Source organism: Orcinus orca, chromosome 2 (genome assembly GCF_937001465.1).
Source record: "Orcinus orca chromosome 2, mOrcOrc1.1, whole genome shotgun sequence".
Lineage (NCBI taxonomy): Eukaryota > Metazoa > Chordata > Mammalia > Artiodactyla > Delphinidae > Orcinus > Orcinus orca.
Window position 1 is genome coordinate 83883989 of NC_064560.1, and position 22083 is coordinate 83906071.

Consider the following 22083-nt stretch of genomic DNA (forward strand, 5'->3'; position numbering starts at 1 on the left):
CTCAGAATGTTCTAGTGGCTTTGCATCTCAGGGTAAAGGCCAGTCTTTACTATGATTTACAAAGCCATATATGGTCTGGGCCCCTATAGCAGTCAGCATCATCTACTACTTTTGCCCCTATTTCAATCCAGCCAGATTTGCTGCCTCCTTCAATCATACCAAGTGTACACCTTGCATGTGTTCCCACTGCCTGGACCACTCTGTCCTCACACATGTGCACAGCTCTTCATTTCCTTTAGGTCTTTCCCCAAAGGTTACCTCAGTAAAGCCTTTCCTGGCCTCTATTTAAAATTCCAGAACCCTCTTCCCTTGAACTCTTCCTGGGCTCTTTCCTTGCTCTCTTTTTTTCTTTGTACTTATCACTATGTAACATTATTCATTTTACTTATTTTGTCTGTATCCCATTATACTGAACTCAGTAAGGGTGGGGACTTTTGCCTGTTTTGATTGCTGCTATATCCCCAGTACATATAAAGTGCCTACAGTGTTAGATACCCAATAAATACTTGTTGAATGAATGAATCAGTTTCTCTATTATTTAGTTCTTAGACTAGCCTACTACATTTTTAAAAATTAACAGTAGTCATGGTTACAGGAGCTTGGGCTCTAGATTCTAGGAATAGAGAGCCACATTTTCTGCTCACTCCCTCCAACACCCAGCCAAACACACACCTCTATTCCCTTCTTAGGTACTGAAACAACCCTAAGCCTTAAACTCTAATTATCTCCCCGATCCTACCCATCCCCCAAAAAGTAAGTACTTAATTACCACCAAATTACCTAGCCTTATCTTTTGCCCCCTCATCTCCCGTATCAAAACCTACAGTTAGAGAGTTCTTAATGAACCCCAGTTAACTGCCTGGGGATTAGCCAGTGTTCTTATTTCCTCTGTAAAACATATTGATTAATGCCCACAGCCTGCTTAATGCTCTTAGCTAAATGTTCACAGCTGGTAGATCATTCTGTAGTAAGCCGCCTTCTTTCACTTGGTCCTGTTAAATTGCATGCATATAAAAATCAGTTGCATTTATTCCTCAACTTCAGGGCTATCTTACAATAACTTGTATAATTATAATATATTAAATTAATTTTTAAATTAATAAACTTTATATTTTAGAGCAGTTTTAGGTTCACAGCAAAATTAAGCAGAAAGTACAGAGTTCCCATATACTCCATGTCCCCATATGTGTACAATCTCCCCCACTCTTCTTTTTTTTTTTTTTTGCAGTATGCTGGCCTCTCACTGTTGTGGCCTCTCCCGTTGCGGAGCACAGGCTCCGGACGCGCAGGCTCAGCGGCCATGGTTTACGGGCCCAGCTGCTCCGCGGCATGTGGGATCTTCCCAGACCGGGGCACGAACCTGTGTCCCCTGCATCGGCAGGCAGACTCTCAACCACTGCGCCACCGGGGAAGCCCCCTTCCCCACTCTTAACATCCCCTACCAGAGTGGTACATATGTTATAGTTAATAAGCCTACATTGACACATAATCACCCAATTCCATAGTTTACATTAGGGTTCACTCTTGATGTTGTACCTTCTATGGGATTTGACAAATATATGACATATATCTATTATTCTAGTGTCATGCAGAATAGTTTCACAGCCCTAAAAATCCTCTGTGTTCTGCCTTTTCACTCCTGCGTCCCCCCTAACCCCTCCCAATCATTCATCTTTTTACTGTCTCCATAGTTTTACCTTATCTGGAATGTAGTGATATTGGAATCATACACTGCGTAGCCTTTTCAGATTGGCTTTTTTCTGTTTGTATTATGCATTTAAGTTTTCTCCATGTTCTTTCTTGGCTTGGTAACTTCTTTTTAGCACTGAATAGTATTCCAGTATCTGGGTGTACCACAGTTTGTTTATCCACCCACCTACTGAAGGATGTCTCAGTTGTGTCCAAATTTTGACATTATAAATAAAGCTGCTATAAACATCCATGTGCAGGTTTTTGTATGGACATAACTTTTTAATTCCTTTGGATAAATACCAAAGAACCCAGTTGCTGGTAAGAGTATGAGTAGTTTTATAAGAAACTACCAAATGGTCTTCTTTAGTGGCTGTACCATTTTGCATTCATTTCTACCAGTAATGAATAAGATCTCCTGTTGCTCCATATCCTAGCCAGTATTTGGTGTTGACAGTGTTTTGCATTTTAACAGTTCTAATAGATGTGTAGTGGTATCTCATTGTTTTAATTTTCAATTCCCAACTGACATGATATTAAACATCTTTTCATATGCTATTTGTCATCTGTACATATGCATTGTTGAGGAGTCTGTTCGGGTCTTTGGCCCATATTTTAATTGGGTCGTTCATTTCCTTATTGATGAGTTTTAGGAGTTCTGTGTATATTTTGGATAAATTTCTTTATCAGATGTATCTTCTGCAAATACTTTTTTCACATCTACAGCTTATCTTCTCATTCTCTTGACGTTGTCTTTCACAGAGCAAAAGTTTTTCATTTTAATGAAATCCAGCTTATCAGTTCTTTCACAGATTGTGCCTTTGGTGTTATATCTAAAAATTCATAATCATACCCAAAGTCATCTAGATTTTTCTCCTATATTGTCTTATAAGAATTTTATAGTTTTAAAATTTAAATTTTAAATTTAGGTTTATGATGCGTTTTGAGTTAATATTTGTGAAGGGTGTCAGGTCTGTTTCAAGTTGTTTTTGTTTGTTTATTTGTTTTGCATATGGATGTCCAGTTGTTCCAGCACCATTTGTTGAAAGACTATCTTTATTTCATTGTTTTGCCTTTGCTCCTTTGTCAAAGATCAGTTGACTGTATTTATATAGGTTTATTTCTAGCTAGGATCTCTATTCTGTTTCAATAATTTATTTGTCTTTTCTTTCCGAAGTACACACTGTCTTGATTATTGTAGCTTAATAGGAAGTCTTGAAGTTGGGTAGTGTCAGTCCTTCAACTTTGTTGTTATCCTTCAATATTTACTTGGCTATTCTGAGTCTTTTGCCTCTCCATATAAACTTTAGAATCAGTTTATTGATATCCACAAAATTACTTGCTGGGATTTTTTTGGGATTGAGTTGAATGTAAAGCTCAAACTGTGAAGAACTGACATCTTGACAATATTGAGTCTTCCTACCCGTGAACGCAGAATATTTTTTTCATTTATTTTGTCCTTCTTTGATATCTTTCATCTGAGTTTTGTAGTTTTCCTCATAGAGATCTTGTAAAATATTGTTAGATTTATACCTAAGTATTTCATTTGTTGGGGGGGGTGCTAATATAAATGGTAATGTGTTTTTAATTTCAAATTTCACTTGTTCATTGCTAGTATATAGAAAAGCAATTAAATTTTATATACAGTTGAACAACATGGGTGTTAGCGGTGCTGACCCTCTGCACAGGAGAAGACTAAGCCACATGCTACCAGAAAATCCAATGGGTCAATGAAGAAATCAAAGAGGAAATTAGAAAATACCTTGAGACAAATGAAAATAGAAATACAACTTTCTAAAATCTATGGGATGCAACAAAAGCATTTCTAAGCGTTAAGTTTATAGCAATTCAAGGCCTACCTCAAGAAACAAGAAAAATCTCAAACAACCAACCTAACTTTCCACCTAAAGGAATTAGAAAAAGAAGAACAAAGCCCAAAGTCAGCAGAAGGAAGGAAACAAAAAAGATCATAGTGAAAATACCAAAATAACAAAATGAAAACAAAAAACAATAGAAAAGATCAATGAAACTAAGATCTGGCTTTTTGAAAAGATAGACAAAACTGATAACCCTTTAGCCAGACTCATTAAGCAAAAAAGAAAGTGGGCCCAAATAAACAAAATTAGAAATGAAAGAGGAGAAGTTACAACTGATATTACAGAAATACAAACAACCCTAGGAGAATACTATGAACAGCTATACAGTGACAAATTGGACAACCTCAAAGAAATGGATAAATTCATACAAACATACACTCTTCCAAGACTGAATCAGGAAGAAGTAGAAAATCTGAACAGACCGATCACTAGTATTGAAATTGAATCAGTAATTAAAAACTCCCAACAATTAAAAGTCCAGGACCAGATGGCTTCACAGAGGAAGTCTACAAAACATTTAAAGAAGAGTTAATGTCTATCCAAACTATTCCAAAAAATTGAAGGGGAGGGAACACTCCCTAACTCATTCTACAAGGCCAGCATTACCCTGATACCCAAATCAGACAGAGACACTACAAAAAAAGAAAAATACAGGCCAGTATCCCTGATGAACATAGATGGAAAAATCCTCAACAAAATACTAGCAGACTGAATCAACAATATGTAAAAAGGATTATACATCATGATCAAGTGAGATTTATTCCAGGGATGCAGGGATGGTTCACTATTCACAAATCAATCAATATGTTACACCATATTAACAAAATGGAAGATAATCATAATCAGCTTAAAAATGCAGTAAAGGCATTTGACAAAATTCATGATTAAAAACTCTCAACAAATGGGTATAGAGGGAACGTACCTTAACATAATAAAGGCCACTTATGACAAACCCACAGCTAGTATCATACTCAGTGTTGAAATGTTGAAAGCTTTTCCTCTAAGATCAGGAACAAGACAAGGATGCACACTCTCACCATTTCTATTTAATTTATATTGGAAGTCCTAGCCACAGAAATCAGACAAGAAAAAGAAAGGGCATCCAAATTGGAAAGGAAGAAGTAAAACTGTCACTATTTGCAGATGACATGATTCTATATATAGAAAACCCTAACAACCCCACCAAAAAAAATATTAGAACTAATAAATTAATTCAGTCAAGTGCAGGGTACGATATTAATATACAGAAATCTGTTGCATTTCTTTACATTAATAATGAACTTTAGAAAGAGAACTCAAGAAAACAATACCATTTACAATTGCATCAAAAAGAATAAAATACCTAGGAATATATTTAACCAAGGAGGTAAAAGACCTGTATTCCAAAAACTGTAAGACATTCATGAAGGAAACTGAAGATGATACAAATAAATGGAAAGATATTCCATGTTCATGGATTGGAAGGATTAAAATTATTAAAATGACCATACTGCCCAAAGCAGTCTACAGATTTAATACAATTCCTATCAAAATACCCATGACATTTGTAACAGAACTAGAACAAATAATCCTAAAACTTATATGGAACCACAGAAGACCCTGAACAGCCAAAGCACTCTTGAGAAAAAAGAACAAAGCTGGAGGTATCATGCTGCCTGACTTCAGACTATACTACAAAGCTACAGTAATCAAAACAATATGGTACTTTCACAAATGCAGACACATAGATCAATGGAACAGAATAGAGAGCCCAGAAATAAACCCACACAAATATGGTAAATTAATCTGTGACAAAGGAGACAAGAATATACAATGAGGAAAAGACAGGCTCTTCAATAAGTGGTTTGGGGAAACTGGACAGCTATATGTAAAAGAATGAAATTAGAACATTTTTTCACACCATATGCAATAATAAACTCAAATGGATTAAACACCTAAATGTAAGACGTGAAACTATAAAACTCCTAGAAGAAAACGTAGACAGTGGGCTCTTTGACATTGGTCTTAGTGATTTTTTTTTTTGGATCTTTCTCCTCAGGCAAGGGAGACAAAACCAAAAATAAATAGATGGGACCTAATCAAACTTAAAAACTTTTGTGTGGGAAAGAAAACCATCCACAAAATGAAAAGGCAGCCTACTGAATGGGAGAAGATATCTACAAATGATATGTTTGTTAAGGGGTTAATATCCAAAATGTATAAAGAACTCATACAACTCAATATCAAAAAAAAAAAAAAGCCCAATTTAGAAATGAGCAGAGAACCTAAATAAGCATTTTTCCAAAGAAGACATACAGATGGCCAACAGACACATGAAAAGATGCTCAATATCACTAATCATCAGGGTAATGCAAATCAAAACCACAGTGAGATATCACCTCACACCTGTCAGAATGGCTATTGTCAAAAAGACAAGAAATAATAAATGTTGACAAGGATGTGGAGAAAAGAGAACCCTAGCACTTTGTTGGTAGGAATGTAAATTGGAATAGTCACTATGGAAAACAGTATGGAGTTTTCTCAAAAATTAAAAGCAGAACTACCATGAAATCCAGGAGTTCCACTCCTGGGTATTTATTTGAAGAAAACAAAAACACTAATTTGAAAAGATATATGCACCCCAACATTCATAGCAGCGTTATTTATAATAGCCAAGCATCCTAAGTGTCCATCAACAAATGAATGGATAAAGAAGATGTGCTATATATATATAATGGAATATTACTCAGTCTTTAAAAAAAAGTGGAATTTTGCCACTTGCAACAACATGGATGGACCTAGAGGGTATTATGCTTAGTGAAATAAGTGAGACAGAGAAACACAAATACTGTATGTTTTCACTTATATGTAGAATTTTTTAAATGAAACAAACAAATGAGTATAACAAAACAGAAACAGACTTACAGATACAGGTAGCAAACTAGTGGTTACCAGAGGGAAGAATGGGTGGGAAAGACTAAAATAGGTGAAGGGAATTAAGAGGTACAAACTACTAGGTCTAAAATAAATAAATTACAAGGATGTACTATTATACCACAGGAGTATAGCCAATATTTTATAATAACTTTTTATGGAGTATAATCTAGAAAAATATTAATCACTATATTATACACTTGAAACTAATATAATATTGTAAGCCAACTGTATTTCAATTTTTTTAAAGTTAAGAAATAAAAACCATGGTGTATCTTACTCTGGTTCTAATCCTTGTTCAGTCTCTTCAAATCGTTTTTTGGCTTTTAGTATGCCTTGTAAATTTTTGTTGAAAGGTAGAAATGATGTCCTGGGTGAAAGGAACTGTGGTATATAGGCCTTTAGTGATGTAGTGGTAAGGTGTGAGGGGAGGAGAAGCATTCTGTAGTACTATGATTAGGTCACAGTCTTTTGGTGAGCCTGTGCCTCCTGGACTATAAACTTTACCGGTGCTTCTTAGTTTTTTCCCCCTTTCAGTGGGACAGGATGGCTGAAGTGGGCTGGAGTTCTGTATTTCCCTTAGCCCATGTGGAAAGCTGGAGGAGGGTAGAATTGATATTTCTTTAGCACTCCTAAAAAGTGTGGTAAGGGTATGGGGAATTTGGAAATCTCATACTTTGCTAGTGGGAATGTAAAATGGTGCAGGTGCTTTGAAAACAGTTTGGCAGTTCCTTAAAATGTTAAACATGGAGTTATCATATGACCCAGCAATTCCATTTCTAGGTATAGGCCTAAGAAAATTGAAAACATGTCCACACAAAAACTGTACACAAATGTTCTTAAGCAGCATTATTCACTATAGACAAAAAATACAAACAACCCAAGTCTATCAGTCTTTGAATGGATAAACAAAATGTGGTATTATTTATCCATGAAAAGATATGAAATACTGATACATGCTAAAATGTGATGAACCTTGAAAACTTTATGCTAAGTGAATGAAGCCAGACACAAAAGGTCAGAGAATATGATTAAATTTATATGAAATGTTAAGAATATGTATATCTATAAAGACAGAAGGCAGATTAGTGATTACCTGGGCCTAGGGGGAGGGGGGAATGGGCAGTGACTGCTAATGGGTACCGAGTTTCTTTTAGGGATGATGAAAATGTTGTAAAATCAATTATGGTGTTGGTAGGAATATGTGAAAGTCACCCTGTAAATATATGAAAGCCACTGAACTGTATAACTTAAATTAGGAATAAATTTTATGGTATATAAATTATATATTTTTAAAATAAAACTACTTAGGATGGTTTTGGTGTGAGTCAGGAATGAGAAGTTTGAAGAGATGAGCCTGAATATTCAGGAGGGTTTGAGTGAGTTAGGTTTGATTTGATTGGAAAATTTTGACAGAGCTAATGTGGCAGTTGATAACCTAAGAACATGTAAAATGACTGCTGAGAGCATTGTGGGCCCAGCTATAGTTGATACCATAAATTTATAGTAGCACCCTTTATTTTGTGATTTTTCTCCAACACCATGTTGAGCTAAAACTCAGAGTTGATCTACATCCAGGGTATAGAAGAACAACATGGCAAAGGAATTGAGAGTGTTGGCAAAAAAATATTTGAAATGCAGCCACAGAATCTAAGCTAGACAGAGAAGGGAAAATCAAGAGTCGACAAATAGAGGTTTGTGTGGTTAAAGGTCAGTTGTAGTAGAACCAAAATGATAGGAGGTAATGATCAGAGATTGGTATAGCGAACTAACATGACTTTTAAAGGAACTGGAAATTTTGCATAAAGGTTGTAGTATGGAAAAATGAGGGCAGAATCCTACCTCTCAACTCTGAGGTGTACTGTTGGGGATGGTGTGGTAGGGAAGGAATATGGTGCATCTCCATGAGAGGGCTTACTGAAGTGGGATTAACATATGTAAAGTGGGGAAAGGGTACCTGAAAAGAGCCAACCCCAGAAAACAGAAGTATAAATTATACTTTCAGCACTGTCCAACACATTTGGAATAATATAGTCTCATTGGTGAGATCATCCCTTTTGTTGGGAAAGGTTACTAGAACAATCTTAGTTGAGGAAGATTTCTTAAGCTACACCTGAGTGCCCTTATTCTGGCCCAAAAAAATGTTCTGATCATGATTAATGGCTTAATATAATTTTTATTACAATTTTTATAATTGTTATTAAAATATCTTAAATTGTCACTCTGTTTTATACATCAATGTTTTCAGCGAGCAATTAGTGTTAGAGGGGATTTTTGAGTTTCCAAAGTTACAGTCCAGACCTTGGCTCAAAGTGTAAGCCCCAAGGTAATACCACTTACCTCCAGGTGGAAGCCTTCACTGGGTGAATCCCTTCTGCAAGAAAACATCTGCATGATATACCTGTTTCTGTAAACTGCAGTGGAAAACCAAACTTGTATATTGCCTTGCCTTTGTACATATATCTCTTCTTTCCCCTTCCAGAGCAGCATTCATCACATTTCTTAAGTGCTTTGCATAGAATTTCAGAGTTTAGTGTGACCTCTGTACTGGGACATTATCAGGCACAGATGCTACACTGAAGGGCTTTTGGCAATCAGTGGCTTGGTAGCTGTGATTCAGTTTGAATCACCCCCTCATGAACCATATGAAAGCAGATTCTTGCAGGATCCCAGCCAATTCTTGCGAATCATTTTATTTTCCCAACTAGTTTAGAGGCCTTAGAGTTTCACTGGACTTTTTCCTCATTTCCTTCTTTTGTTGATTTTGGCCCCTTAACCTTCCACCCACTTTATTACTCATTTCTTAGGGACCTGACTACTCAGTAACACTAGAGAAAATATATCTGAAGCCATATGGATTGAGTAAAACACACTTAAGAGGAAAAAACTACAACAACAAGAAATGTGTTCTCTGAACTTCCTTTGTTTATATGATCTATTTATATGTTGTTAAGGTTGTGTTGTCCAGCTGCCTCCCCATATTTCAAAAATGACTAAAGATATCTGGGAAACACTCTAAGAGGATCATGTTGGTATAGTGAATGAAAAGATACATCATTTGTCCCCCACCAGGTAATATATCTTCTTTTGAGGTGGGATGATGCCAAGAGCTTCCAATGCTGAATCTTGAGGCTCTCGAAAAGTCCTTTACTTCTAAGGAGACTTTTAGAAAGAAGCCAATTAAATGAGTCCTTTTAAGGTTTGTGGATATATACCTGACTATTTGAATGTTTGCTTGTGGTTTATAACTAGATTATATGGCATCTAATTGATTAATTTTCTTTTGATAAAATGAATATTGGTGTAAGGTGATGTTAGCAGCCCTTAAAGCCTGGGCTCTAATCTGGTCTGTGCATAATGTGAAGTAAAACATAAGTGCACTTGTGTCAAGATTATCCTAGAAAACATCTAGAATGGAATTTTGCAGTATTTGTTAGAGCCCCTTGTAACCTCCCCTTTCTTGAAGGAGTTGAAAAGTTAGCAAGTATCCCTGCATGTGGAATAAACTCCGTACTCTGTGGTTGAGTGGGAAGTTCCCCTCTGCCTTCCATGCTCTCCCACTATAATGGGTGGTGAATATACAAAGATGCATTTTTTTCAGAGTAAGCTATTTATGGAATTTGGTCTGCTAAGTAACAAAGAAGTGAAAACAAGAAAATAAGTAAGAATAAGAAATAAATCATCACTGTTATCATTTTGTAAGTAAATTATTATATTGAACATTTTAGAATATGGCATCACTGTCATCTGCATTTTCTTCGTATTTCCATCTTAGTGGGATGAATCCTAGCTCTGCTTGGGCTGCTGTGCTTTTCTTTTAATTGCTATTTCACTAGGTCTCTTAGCAGCAGCACCTGAAATAACTGCTGAGGGAGCTCCTGAGTGAATTTTCATAATCTGTTCCTCAATTCTCCCAGGTGATTGAGGCACTTTTTTTCTTGAGTGGTTTGCAGTTCCACTTAAGTGACTGATGTTTAGGGTCACTATTGAATGTTTTGTTTGAATATCATTTTCATGGTGAATGGAAGGCTTCTGCTTTTAGCTATATGGGGTGAAGCCCCTGGTAGTAAGCCTTGAAAGGGAAAAATCTTTCTTTGTAGCGATATGCTAAATGAAATTACTCTCTTTGTCACTTTGTCCTTTTATCCTTTCATTCTGATAACCTCAGGTTCTTCTGATTTATTTGCTTTCTTCAATTAGGCTTAGTTATTTCCTGTGCCCAGGTGCATGCTATTTCCACTGTTGGTCATCATGGTGATGTGGAGCATATTTCTGACCTGGAAGTGTGGTTTCTTTCATTTTGAACCACATCAGTATGCCTTCCATCCTCTACTTCCTTTGCATTATTTCCTTTTGGAGGACTCAGATTGTCACCATTTAATCTAAGGATGATTCATCTGGGATTAAGAACTCGTAATGCTGTAATAACAATACCTTTCTTTATATAATAATACTCAGAGCACTTACGATCTTAGCCTTTCTCTGTTTATGAAGCACTTTCAGTTTAATCCTTCACAATAACCCTGTGGGTTAAGTCAGCAATTTTGTCTGTGTCTAAGATGGTGTAATTGTATCTCAAAGAGGCTGAATAGCTTGCTCAGGGTTGCAGTGCTTCTGAGTTACTCTGCTTAACAGTTTTTACCGGAAATGAAGCATACTTTTGAAGATATTCTGAATGAACAAAAAGGAATTTTCCAAACTGTGTCCTGGTTGTTAAAATCTGTTTTTAGTCTGGTCAGTTGATAAGACCAGGGTTAAAAGCCCATTAACCATAAAGTTCAAATTGATGTGTCCAAGTCAAGAAAATAAATATTTAGGTCAGTTTCTATTCTGCTGCTGATGTGATAAAGTTAAGGAAGGCTGACTCTTAAATTAATGCAACTTGAACTGGAAATAATTAAGCCATTAAATTTTTTTTTTATTCTGTCTTCCTTTTAGAGAGATGGAAACCTTGATGACTGGTTCCACCCTGCCTCCCCTTTTTGCTGATGAAGATGGCTCCAAGGAGAGTAATGATCTGGCTACAACTGGGTAAGCAGCTGCTTTGGGACACTGGGCCTCTGCCTAGGCTTCAGAACAGCTTCTGACAACATATGAGGTGCTAAAGAGGCAGTTTTATATCAAAACTAGAAGGTGCGTTTGTTATGCTTTGCAAAGAGAATGAGAGCCATTGTAAACTGCTTTAATATCTGTATTCAGCTGTCATTTGCAATGCTCTGGTTCCTGTGAACTGGAACAGCAATACTGTGGGGTCTAGGAAACATCAGTGACTTCCAGTTAAGAGAATTACATAGTCACCATTAAGGAAATACTTGCCACAGAGCTAGCTTCGAAAATCAAATTCATTTTCTGTCTAAATTGGCACAGATATTAAAATAATTTTTTCCCCAAACATCAGGGTTTTTTGTTGTTGTTTTAAGATTAGATTTTTAATTATGGTTCTTTATTCAAGATGCCTAGGAGCTCTAGCTGACTTCTGTTCTTCCCAACCTACCCCTCCCCCCAACTCCAACTCCTTTCTTTGGTATTTTTGGACAGATATATAAAGAAATGTAGAAAAGGGCTAATAGCAGTAGTCCCTCTTCCACTGAAAATCTCTGTTCCACTTGAATTTTTATCTTTTCTATTAGACATTACTTGCCAAAGAAGAAATGTATTCACTAATAGATTGAAGTGCTAGCTAATGCCTAAGATGAATTATTTTAATATTCCTTAGAGCTCTTTAAAAACAGACTACACTTTATAATTGTTTCCTTCCCTGGCATTCTTTCTTAACTCATTAATATCTGCCTTCTGACTTTATTCAGATGAAACTATTCTCTAAAACTTTTCTAAAAGCTGCCTACTTGCTGAGTCCAACTTGTACAATAAAAATGTTCTGAGTGTCTGCTATGTGCCAGGCACCATTCTAGGCACTAGACATTAAGCAATAACCAAGATGGACAAAAATCCCAACCCCTATAGAGCTTAAATTCTACTGCAGAAGTCAGACAACAGACAGGATAAATAAGTAAAATGCATACTACATTGATAAGAACTATGGATTAAAAAATAAAGTAAGGAAGAGGGACAGGAGGGGCTTGAGGTGCCATCTTAGATAAGATGGCCCAGAAAGGCTTTACAAGTGACTTGAATAAAAACCTGAAGGAAGTAAATTAGCTAGCCTACAGTTATGGGGGAAGATTATTCTAGGCAGAGGGAGCAGTGAGTGGGAAAGCCTTGAGGTAGGAGTGTTTCTGCCTTTTAGAAATAGCCAGGAGGCCAGTGTGACTGGAGCAGAGTATACCAGGGGGAAGGGTAATAGGCTCCATCAGTGTTTCTCAAAATTCAATGCACTTATGAATTGCCTAGACATCTTATTAAAATGCAAACGCTGAGTCAGAAAGTCTGAGTTAGGGCCAGAGATTCTACATTCTAATAAGTTCCCAAATGATGCCTGTGCTGCTGGTGTAAGGCCGGTACTTTGAGTAGCAAGGGACTAGATCGTGTAGGATCTTATGGGTCAGAGTAAGCACTTTAACTGTTACTCTGAGTGAGGTGGGAAAGCATGGGGAGATTTTGAGCGGAATGATATGATCTGACATTTTAAAATAGTATCCCTGTGGCTGTTATATAGAGAATAGAGTGAAGGGAGCAGGGACTGAAGCAAGAAGACCAGTTACGGTTCTAAAATAATTCAAGTGAGAGATGATGACTCAAAGAACTTCACTAGTGACTTTGACAGGAGTATTTTTGGCAGAGTAGTAGGGACAAAAACCTCACTGGAGTGGGTTTCAAAGATAATAGGAATGGGGGGTGTTGAGAAGTATAGAATTCTAGATATATCTTGAAGGTAAGCCAAACAGGATTTGCCTGAAAGACCAGATGAGATGTGAGAAGGGAGAAAAAAGCAGTTAAAGACAGCTCCAAATTTTTGGCTTAAGCAACTGAAGGGATGGAATTGCTATTAAATTAGATGGGGAAAACTGAGCAAGTGGAGGAGGGAATTTTAGGAGCTCGGTTTTAGAGATTTTAAAATAGAGATTCTTATTAGCTATCCAAGCAGAGATGTCAAATAGGCAGCTTGATACAGGGCTCTAAAGTTAGGGGCTGTCTACACTAAAAAGAGAAACTTGGGAGTCAATCAACATATTAGAGCTGATATTTAAGGCTGTGAGACTGGTTGAGATCATCAAACAAATGAGCACTGTGTAGGTAGAAAAGAGAAGAGACCTGACACTGGAACTCGGGGATACTCCAGCATTTACAAGTCAGGGAGGAGAGGAAGAGTCAGCAAAGAAGACTCAAGGGGGTACCTGAAAAGGTATCAGAAAAAACAGAGGAGTGCAGGGTCCTGAAAACCAGGTAAAAAATATATTTCAAGGGAGGGGAAGAGATGAACTGTGTCAAATACTTCTGGAAGATCCGGTAAGATGAGGTCTGAGAAATGACATTGGATTTAGCATGGAGGTCACTGGTGGCCTTGACAAGAGTTGTGAACACTTATCTCCTTTGGGTTGGGTTTAAGAAAGAATGAAGGGAGATCAATTGAAGTCAATAACTATAAACAATTCTTTCCACTATAAACAATTGAAGTCAGTAAGTACCCCCTTATCCATGGTTTCACTTTCCGTGGCTTCTGTTACCTGCCACGGTCAGCCATGGTTGGAAAATATTAAATGGAAAATTTCAGAAATAAACAGTTTATAAGTTTTAAAGTGCCCGCCACTCTGAATAGTATGATAAAATCTCACACCATCCCACCGTGTCCTGCCTGGGACGTGAATCATTGCTCTGTCCAGCATATCCCACCTGTTAGTCACTTGGTAGCTGCCTGTTATCAGATGGACTGTCATAGTATCTTAGTGCTTGTGTTCAGGTAACTCTTATTTTACTTAATAATGGCCCCAAAGCGCAAGAATAGTGATGCTGGCAATTCAGATACGCCAAAGAGAAGCCCTAATGTGCTTCCTTTAAGTGAAAAGGTGAAAGTTCTTGACTTAATAAGGAAAGAAAAAAAAATAGTAATATGCTGAGGTTGCTGAGATCTATGGTGAGAATGAATCTTCTATCTGCGAAATTGTGAAGAAGGAAAAAGAAATTCGTGCTAGTTTTGCTGTCACATCTCAAACTGCAAAAGTTATGGACACAGTGCATGATAAGTGCTTAGTTAAGATAGAAAAGGCATTAAATTTGTGGGTGGAAGACAGAACAGAAAACAGGGTTCAGTATACTGGGGATCTTGGAACATACCACCCTCAGGTCAGGTCCATAAAGGAAAGGAGAAAAATGAAGTGGAATCAAGAAAGTGTATTTTTTGTTTTGTTTCCAGATAAGAGTAATAATGCCACATTTGTTTGCTGATTAGGCTAATCTAGTAGAGAGGAAAGAACTGGTGATGCCAGAGAGGGCAGAATTGCTGAAACTTGTTTTTGAGTAGGCTAGAGGGTGTGGGATCCAGGGCGCAAATGGAAGGGTTGTTGGCTTTAGCTAAGAGCATGGACAATTCATTCATTGGAACAAAGGAGCCTTTTTTTTTTTTTTTCAGTCTTTATTCAACTTGTCATCTCTAAGGCATTTGCTGCTTTTGACCACTCCCTCTGATTCCTATCCATTTCAGTCAAGGGATTCACAGGATTGGTACTCTTTCCTAAACCTAGTTTTCATATTTTACTGAAATAAGAATGTGCAAGAGTTAGTAACTTAAAAATTGATGGCACAGTTGAAATGAAGAATGACAGTGAAAGAAAAGACATTGTAAGACATCCAAAATGATTGAAATATTTGAAAAACAAAGCTGCCAAGATCAAACTGGATCTCTAATGGCAACTCTTCAGAGAACATAATTAGCATTAAGTTAATAACTTCTCCTATCTACCCTTTTTCACAGGACCTCAAAAATGTAGGAACCTCCTAGTTATAATACTCTATTTTTTATAGAAGTGTTCAGAAAAATAAAATTTCTGTCCTTTCAAGGACAGTCTGAATCTGCTTTCATTCTTTTCTCAGTCCACTGTAATCTGGTTTTTATTCCCATAACTCCACTAAAACTGTACTCCCTTGAAGTACAGGGAGTACAGCTGAAGTCCTTCAGATCTTCAGATTTAGCAGATACTTTTTAGCCTATCTTATGTGACATCTGCAACTTTTTGCCTGTGTAATAACCCCTTCTCAAAAGTCTTCCTGCCTTGGCCTCTGTAACAGTATTCTCTCCTAGATTTCTTAACGCCCTCCTTAGTCTTTCCCAGCTCGTCTAACACTTGCTTCTAAAATATTTTTCCAACAGAGTTCTATCCTGACTTTTCTTCTCACTGTCTTTCTGGAGAATATCTAGCACTTCCCATTATTTCCATGAGCTGATGCCTCCCAAAATATCTCCTGCCTTTTCTTCACTTCTGTTCTCTCAGGGCATGTTTCCAGTTGTCGGTGGGACAGGTCCACCTAATTATGCCATGAGTGTTTCAAACTTAGCATTTTCTCATCTGTCTTTCTTACACACACACACACGCACACACACGCACACACACACATTCCAGTTGTTACATTGATTAATAGTACATTATCACCCAATCTAGAAACCTCAGAATTACCTTTGACTCTTCTTTTTCCCTCACTATTTATATTCGATCTATCATTCTACCTCTTAATTATCTCTTAGTTTTCTCTCCCCTATTCTCCTGTTTGCCCTTGTCTCCCCCTTAGTCTATTGCAGTAGCCTCCTGAAGAGTTTCCCTTTCTCCTATTAATACCCTGTTCTTTCTACCTGTAATAATGTTGTTTACCTGATGAATGCCTCTTCAACTTTTAAGACCTCCTCTGTAAAATCTTTCTTAACATTCTCTCCATACATATAAAATTCCTCATCCCCTCTACTGTACCTTTATGGCACATTTTACAGACCTCTGTTTCAGTACTTACATTGCATTGTAAGTATTTTCTGTAACCCTATGGAGTATACATTCTTCCAGAATAATGACTGAATATTACTCTCTTGTACATCTTCCTCCACCTTCCCCACTACCTGCCCCAAACCCCAAACTCCCTAGCGCATGGTGTTACTTTTATTTCCATTCCTTTATCTAAATGCGATAGGGTATAACTTAGTCTAAGATCCAATCGTCATCTGTACCTTCTCGTGTCCACTTTTCAGAAGGATGAGATCTGGTTTGCTGACTCATCTGGAACAGAATGATAGGAACAGAAAATGTATATCTCTGATTTATTAAAATTTATACCTGAACTTACTGAACTTGATAATATTGTTCTTAGATGATCTCATTCTCAATAAACACTATAATCCAAGGAGTAGCCTATGGAATGTACCATAAGAGATATTTCTTATGCCCTTAAAGAACGCTCTCTTTTGTGATAGGGGGGCAAACTTCCTCTTCAACTCCCATTCCTGTTCTTTTCCATTAATAGTATTTTCCTTTTATTACATGAAAAGGAGATACATGAAACTAGCATATAAAAGTTGCATGCTCAGAACTAAAATGTAAAGTCTATATTGAGGAGAGAGGTAATTTGTGGGGGAAAGATTATAGTTGTTTTTAGTAGGAGATTTCTTCATGGAACTGACCTGATCCAATCAAGCACTGAAACCTTTTTTAAAATGCTCTATAATTGCTATGGAGACATTGTTTACATTTATACAGAATGAGGTGGGGGAATTAATTCAAGGGCTGGCATGTGATTTTGCTGGCAGTGAAATTTGTCTTGAACCTTGGTAAGTAGGAGTTTTTGATGCTGTTGATACTGAACTTTTCCACTCTGCCTATCATTCTTCAGGATAACCCACCCAGAGGTTCCATATAGTAGTGGAGCCTCATCATCCACAAATAATCCAGAATTTGTTGAGGATCTCTCCCAAGGTCAGTTGCTTCAGAATGAGTCTTCAAATACAGGAGAAGGCAATGAACAGAGGCACGAAGATGAGGTAAGCTGAAGCATCTCCTCCTGTTACTGGTCTCTGAGGCTTCTGAAGAAGCAGCCAGCAAGGGAGTTGACCGAGGTGTTCATCCTCTGGCCTCCTTACATTCTGCAGAATATTCTGTTTTATATTTCTTGTTTCACATAGAACCATATTAATGGTTTTAATGATACAGAGACAAGTAGACTCTTCTTTTTCCCCTACCTAGAAAATTTATACCTGCATCAGATTAGACGCTCAACAAATGCTTACTGAATGAGTTGCATGATTTAATTAAATAAGTAATTAGGGCTTCCCTGGTGGTGCAGTGGTTAAGAATCCGCCTGCCAATGCAGGGGACATGGGTTCGAGCCCTGCTCTGAGAAGATCCCTCATGTTGCAACTAAGCCCGCGAGCCACGGGCTATCTAACTACTGAGTCTGTGCTCTAGAGCCTGTGAGCCACAACCACTGAGCCCGCGCACCTAGAGCCCGTGCTCTGCAACAAGAGAAGCCTGCGCACCACAACAAAGAGTAGCCCCCACTCGCCACAACTAGAGAAAGCCCACATGCAGCAGTGAAGACCCAACACAGCCAAAAATAAATAAATAAAATAAATAAATTTTTTTTTAAAGTAATTAACGAGGAGTCCACATGCCCTTACTCAAGACCACACTCTGCTCACCAAACCCTGCAGCATGGAGTCATATGTGCCCAAAGGGTTCACACGACTTACCAAGTCATTCATTGTCCCATAGGGGGCATCTTTTTCTAATTCACACAAAGGTTCTGTATGGACCTGGGCCATCATTCCCTTGTTGGACTTTCAGTGTTCCTCACAAATGACTGATTACATTGTCTATGTTTTAAGGTACTCTTTTTTTGTTTTTAGCTATAAAAGGGTACCACCGGGCTTCCCTGGTGGCGCAGTGATTGAGAATCTGCCTGCTAATGCAGGGGACAAGGGTTCGAGCCCTGGTCTGGGAAGATCCCACATGCCGCGGAGCGGCTAGGCCCGTGAGCCACAATTACTGAGCCTGCGCATTTGGAGCCTGTGCTCTGCAACAAGAGAGGCCGCGATAGTGAGAGGCCCGCGCACCGCAATGAAGAGTGGCCCCCGCTTGCCACAGCTAGAGAAAGCCCTCGCACAAAAAAGAAGATCCAACACAGCCATAAATAAATAAAAAAATAAAAAAAGAGTTCCAATTTCAATTAAAAAAAAAAAAAAGGGTACCACCATTGACTTTTGTCTTTGTTCTTATTTTGAAAGAGCTTATTCTTTTTATGTTGGCATTCTTAAAGATTATGACGAATGCTTAAGGCTTCTTAAACATCTTAAATCCTTAGTAGCTTTAATGTTAAATGTTACTAGGTTTACAAAACAAAACCAAAAAGAAAAACAAAAAAACTGATACCAAATACACCATTTGCCCAATGCTGAATTATTGTACCATTTTATATATACTTGGAGGAGTGCAGTATGGTAATTAATATTTAGATATTTTTGTCCCATTTGGCTTATCTTTCTCTTCTCTGAAATAAAAATGCTTATATCCATAAACCTTTATTAACTGATAGGCTATGTGTATTTGTAAAATTATGAAGTAAAAGTACCTTGCATCCTGTTTAAAAGGACAAAGAAAAAGGCTGTGGTAAAACAATAGTGGTACTTCAGTCCTTTAAACTTTTTTGGGGGCGATATTGTCTTTTGATTTAGCTAATAACATATAAAGACCTCTGCCTTTATAAAATAAACATCTTAAGAAATAAACCAGCAAGCCAAAGAACTAGTATTCATTTTGGATATATTATAGTTGCTGAAATTTTTCTAAGTCTTAGATATTAATTTTAAAATCTATAGTGCTATCTGCTGTGGGAAATAAACTGGTCTTTGAATGATATCAATGAGAAACACCCTTCATGAATGATTTTAATCCTAGTAGTACAACTTGTCTCCTCTTCTTTTGCCCAGTGCTTGTGACAGCATCTTGTTCTGATCTACTGTAGCAATGTCTGCTTCCCTGGCACAGTGCTGTATATGTGCTGCATTTCTCATTTAGAATATTCCCCTGTCAGGAGTCAGGATTTGTTAAGTGAATATGAAGGCCAGAGCTTATGTGATCATGGTACCCCTCATTCTTATCTGTTGGGATTAGTACTAAAATAGCCCCTTAGTGTAACATTGTGTAGCATGGTACATAAAAAGGTCTGCAGGTGAACCATCTGGGGTCCCTTCTTGAAAACTGCATTGCAGCCATTTGTACCTATAACAGGTTTGGAGAGCTTTGAATATCCAGGGCCTTAATGGTAGCAAAATGCAATTATTAATCCTGTTTTGTTTGTTGATGTTGATTATTGTGTTATTTGGGGAAATTTTTGTTGTTGTAATTTGGTTTGGGGTTTTTTATTTTTTCTTGTTTTGTAGCAAAGAAGTAAACGAGGAGGTTGGTCCAAAGGAAGAAAGAGGAAGAAACCTCTTCGAGACAGCAATGCACCTAAATCCCCCCTTACAGGATATGTTCGGTTCATGAACGAGCGTCGAGAACAGCTTCGAGCAAAAAGACCAGAAGTCCCATTTCCAGAAATTACAAGGATGTTAGGCAATGAATGGAGTAAACTTCCTCCAGAGGAAAAACAGGTAATTGTTCCTATTCCTGATCCTTTGCTTGGTTTTGATTATATCTCAAAAATAACTTTTGTTATTTTTTAGAGAATGGACTGTTGATTCTCCAAGTTTGTCATGGGCCTAGGAGACCAGAATAGCAGGGTCCTTCATAGCTGTTTTCTCCACAGTGGTTTTTATACTCTTTCAGGGTCTGCTGCAGGGACGTGAGCAGGAGGGACTCTAGGATCCCCCCCAAACCAAAGCAGCTCCACTTTTATTTGCTTTATATGCTGAGAGTTCATATAAGATTTTTGTAAAAAGTAGTTCAATATTAAGAAATCTATCAGCATGGTTTATTCTGCCGAGTTAAGTGAAAAGTCATGAGTTAAATGAGAAAAGGTCTTTTGATAAAATTCTGATATTCACATAAGAATTTTGTTTAAGAAAAAGATGTTACTGCTTTAATAAACTTTTTAAACTGGAGTTCTGGCAAATTTAACCTACTATGAAAAATAAAGCAAGAACTATTTGAATTCTCTTTCCTCCAAGACAGAAACTAACCTTATTGCCAAACTGAAACAAATCCATTTGTTAGATTTGAGAGGAATTAAAGACAAGTTAGCCACGAACTGGTTGAAATGCCACAAAATTGTTGGGATTGTAGGGATTGTCGGAGGGGTTGAAAGTTCCCAGCATTTTCAGTATCTGATATATGTCTATATTTCTCTTATGTCTTACACTCCTTAAAAAGAATTCCAAACAAACTAAAACCAAATTGAAAAATACTCTTGGGAATTAACTGAATTCAAAAAATTTCAAAGAGATCAGATTGAGTTGCAACTTGAAGCTCTGTGTTTGTGGTAGCAAGCTAATAGAAAACAGAGTATATCATCCATTGTTTTAGCTCTAATGTATAAATGGATTATGAGCTGTACATAGTAGTTACTCTTTTCTCTTTAATTTTTTTATTTCAAAATTAATACACGCTCATCGTTTAAAATTTTTTCAGACAATACAGAAGTATATAAGGAAAAACGCAAAAGTCATTTCCAGGGATAACAAACAGTGATAACTAACTAGTTAGGCAGGGCAAGGGTTTTCATGTTTGTTTTTGTTCTTAAATTTTTATTTGAAAATAATTTTTCAAATGTACAAAAAGTAAAAAAAAAAAGTAAAAAATGTACAAAAAGTTACAAACATAGAATAATACAAAGAACACCCAAATACCCTTACCCAGATTGACCTGTCATTAACACATTTTCTCTTTTCGCACATGCGCTCATACTCTCCTGGGCAAGTTTGGGCATGTGGTTTCTCTTCTCTCTCTCTCTCTCTCTCTCTCTCTCTCTCTCTCTCTCTCTCTCTCTCTCTCACACACACACACACACACAAACACACACACACACATACAATTTTTTTCTGAATTATTTGATATAAGTTACATACATCATAGCCCTTTACCCTTAAATATTTCAGTGTGAATTTCCTAAGAATAGACATGTTCTCTCACTTAACCACAGTTTAGTTAACAACCTCATAATTTTGTATTAACACAATACTTTTATCTAACTTGCCATCTATATTCCAGTTTTGTCAGTTGACCTCTAACATCATTCCTCTGTAACATTTTCCCCCTCCAGTTCAGATTCCAGTCCAGGGGTCAGGCTCTGAGTTTAGTAGTCAAATTTCTAGATTCCTTTAATCCGGGATATTTCCACAGCCTTTCTTTGTCTTTTATGACATTGATATTTTTTAGGAATACCATCTCTCCCTCTTCCTCCCCCTTCTTTTTGTTTACTTTCAACAGAACATTCCTCATTTTATATTTGTCTGATGTTTCCTCATGATTAGATTGAGGTTATGCATTCTTGGTCAGAATACTGCATAGGTGGACGTTGGTCCTTCTCAGGGTATCGCATATGCAGGCACACAATGTCTTTTATTCCTCATTCCTCGTTCCTTTTATTCGTAATGTTAATTTTGCTCACTCACTGAAGTTTTTTACTCTCCCTTGTAATTAATAAGTAGTCTGTGCAGAGACATTTTAAGAACATTCAAATAGTCTGTTCCATATCAAAATTTCCCCCTAGATTTAGCATTCATTAATAACTT

General features: G+C 37.2%; 1 protein-coding gene across 3 annotated transcripts in view; it reads left to right on the forward strand.

The window, feature by feature from the left end:
• The window catches only part of HMG20A (high mobility group 20A), a 69849-nt gene that overhangs the window by 31610 nt on the left and 16156 nt on the right, over positions 1-22083 (forward strand). For 2 of the 3 annotated variants that reach the window (XM_004276340.3, XM_049705735.1), the window contains exons 2-4: positions 11418-11510; positions 17247-17394; positions 19792-20004. In XM_004276340.3, coding sequence (XP_004276388.1) covers positions 11422-11510; positions 17247-17394; positions 19792-20004 — 450 coding nt within the window. In that variant the 5' untranslated portion in view covers positions 11418-11421. Of the gene's footprint in view, positions 1-9551; positions 9679-11417; positions 11511-17246; positions 17395-19791; positions 20005-22083 lie in introns of all 3 variants that reach the window. The other variant, XM_033440130.1, reaches the window with a different exon arrangement.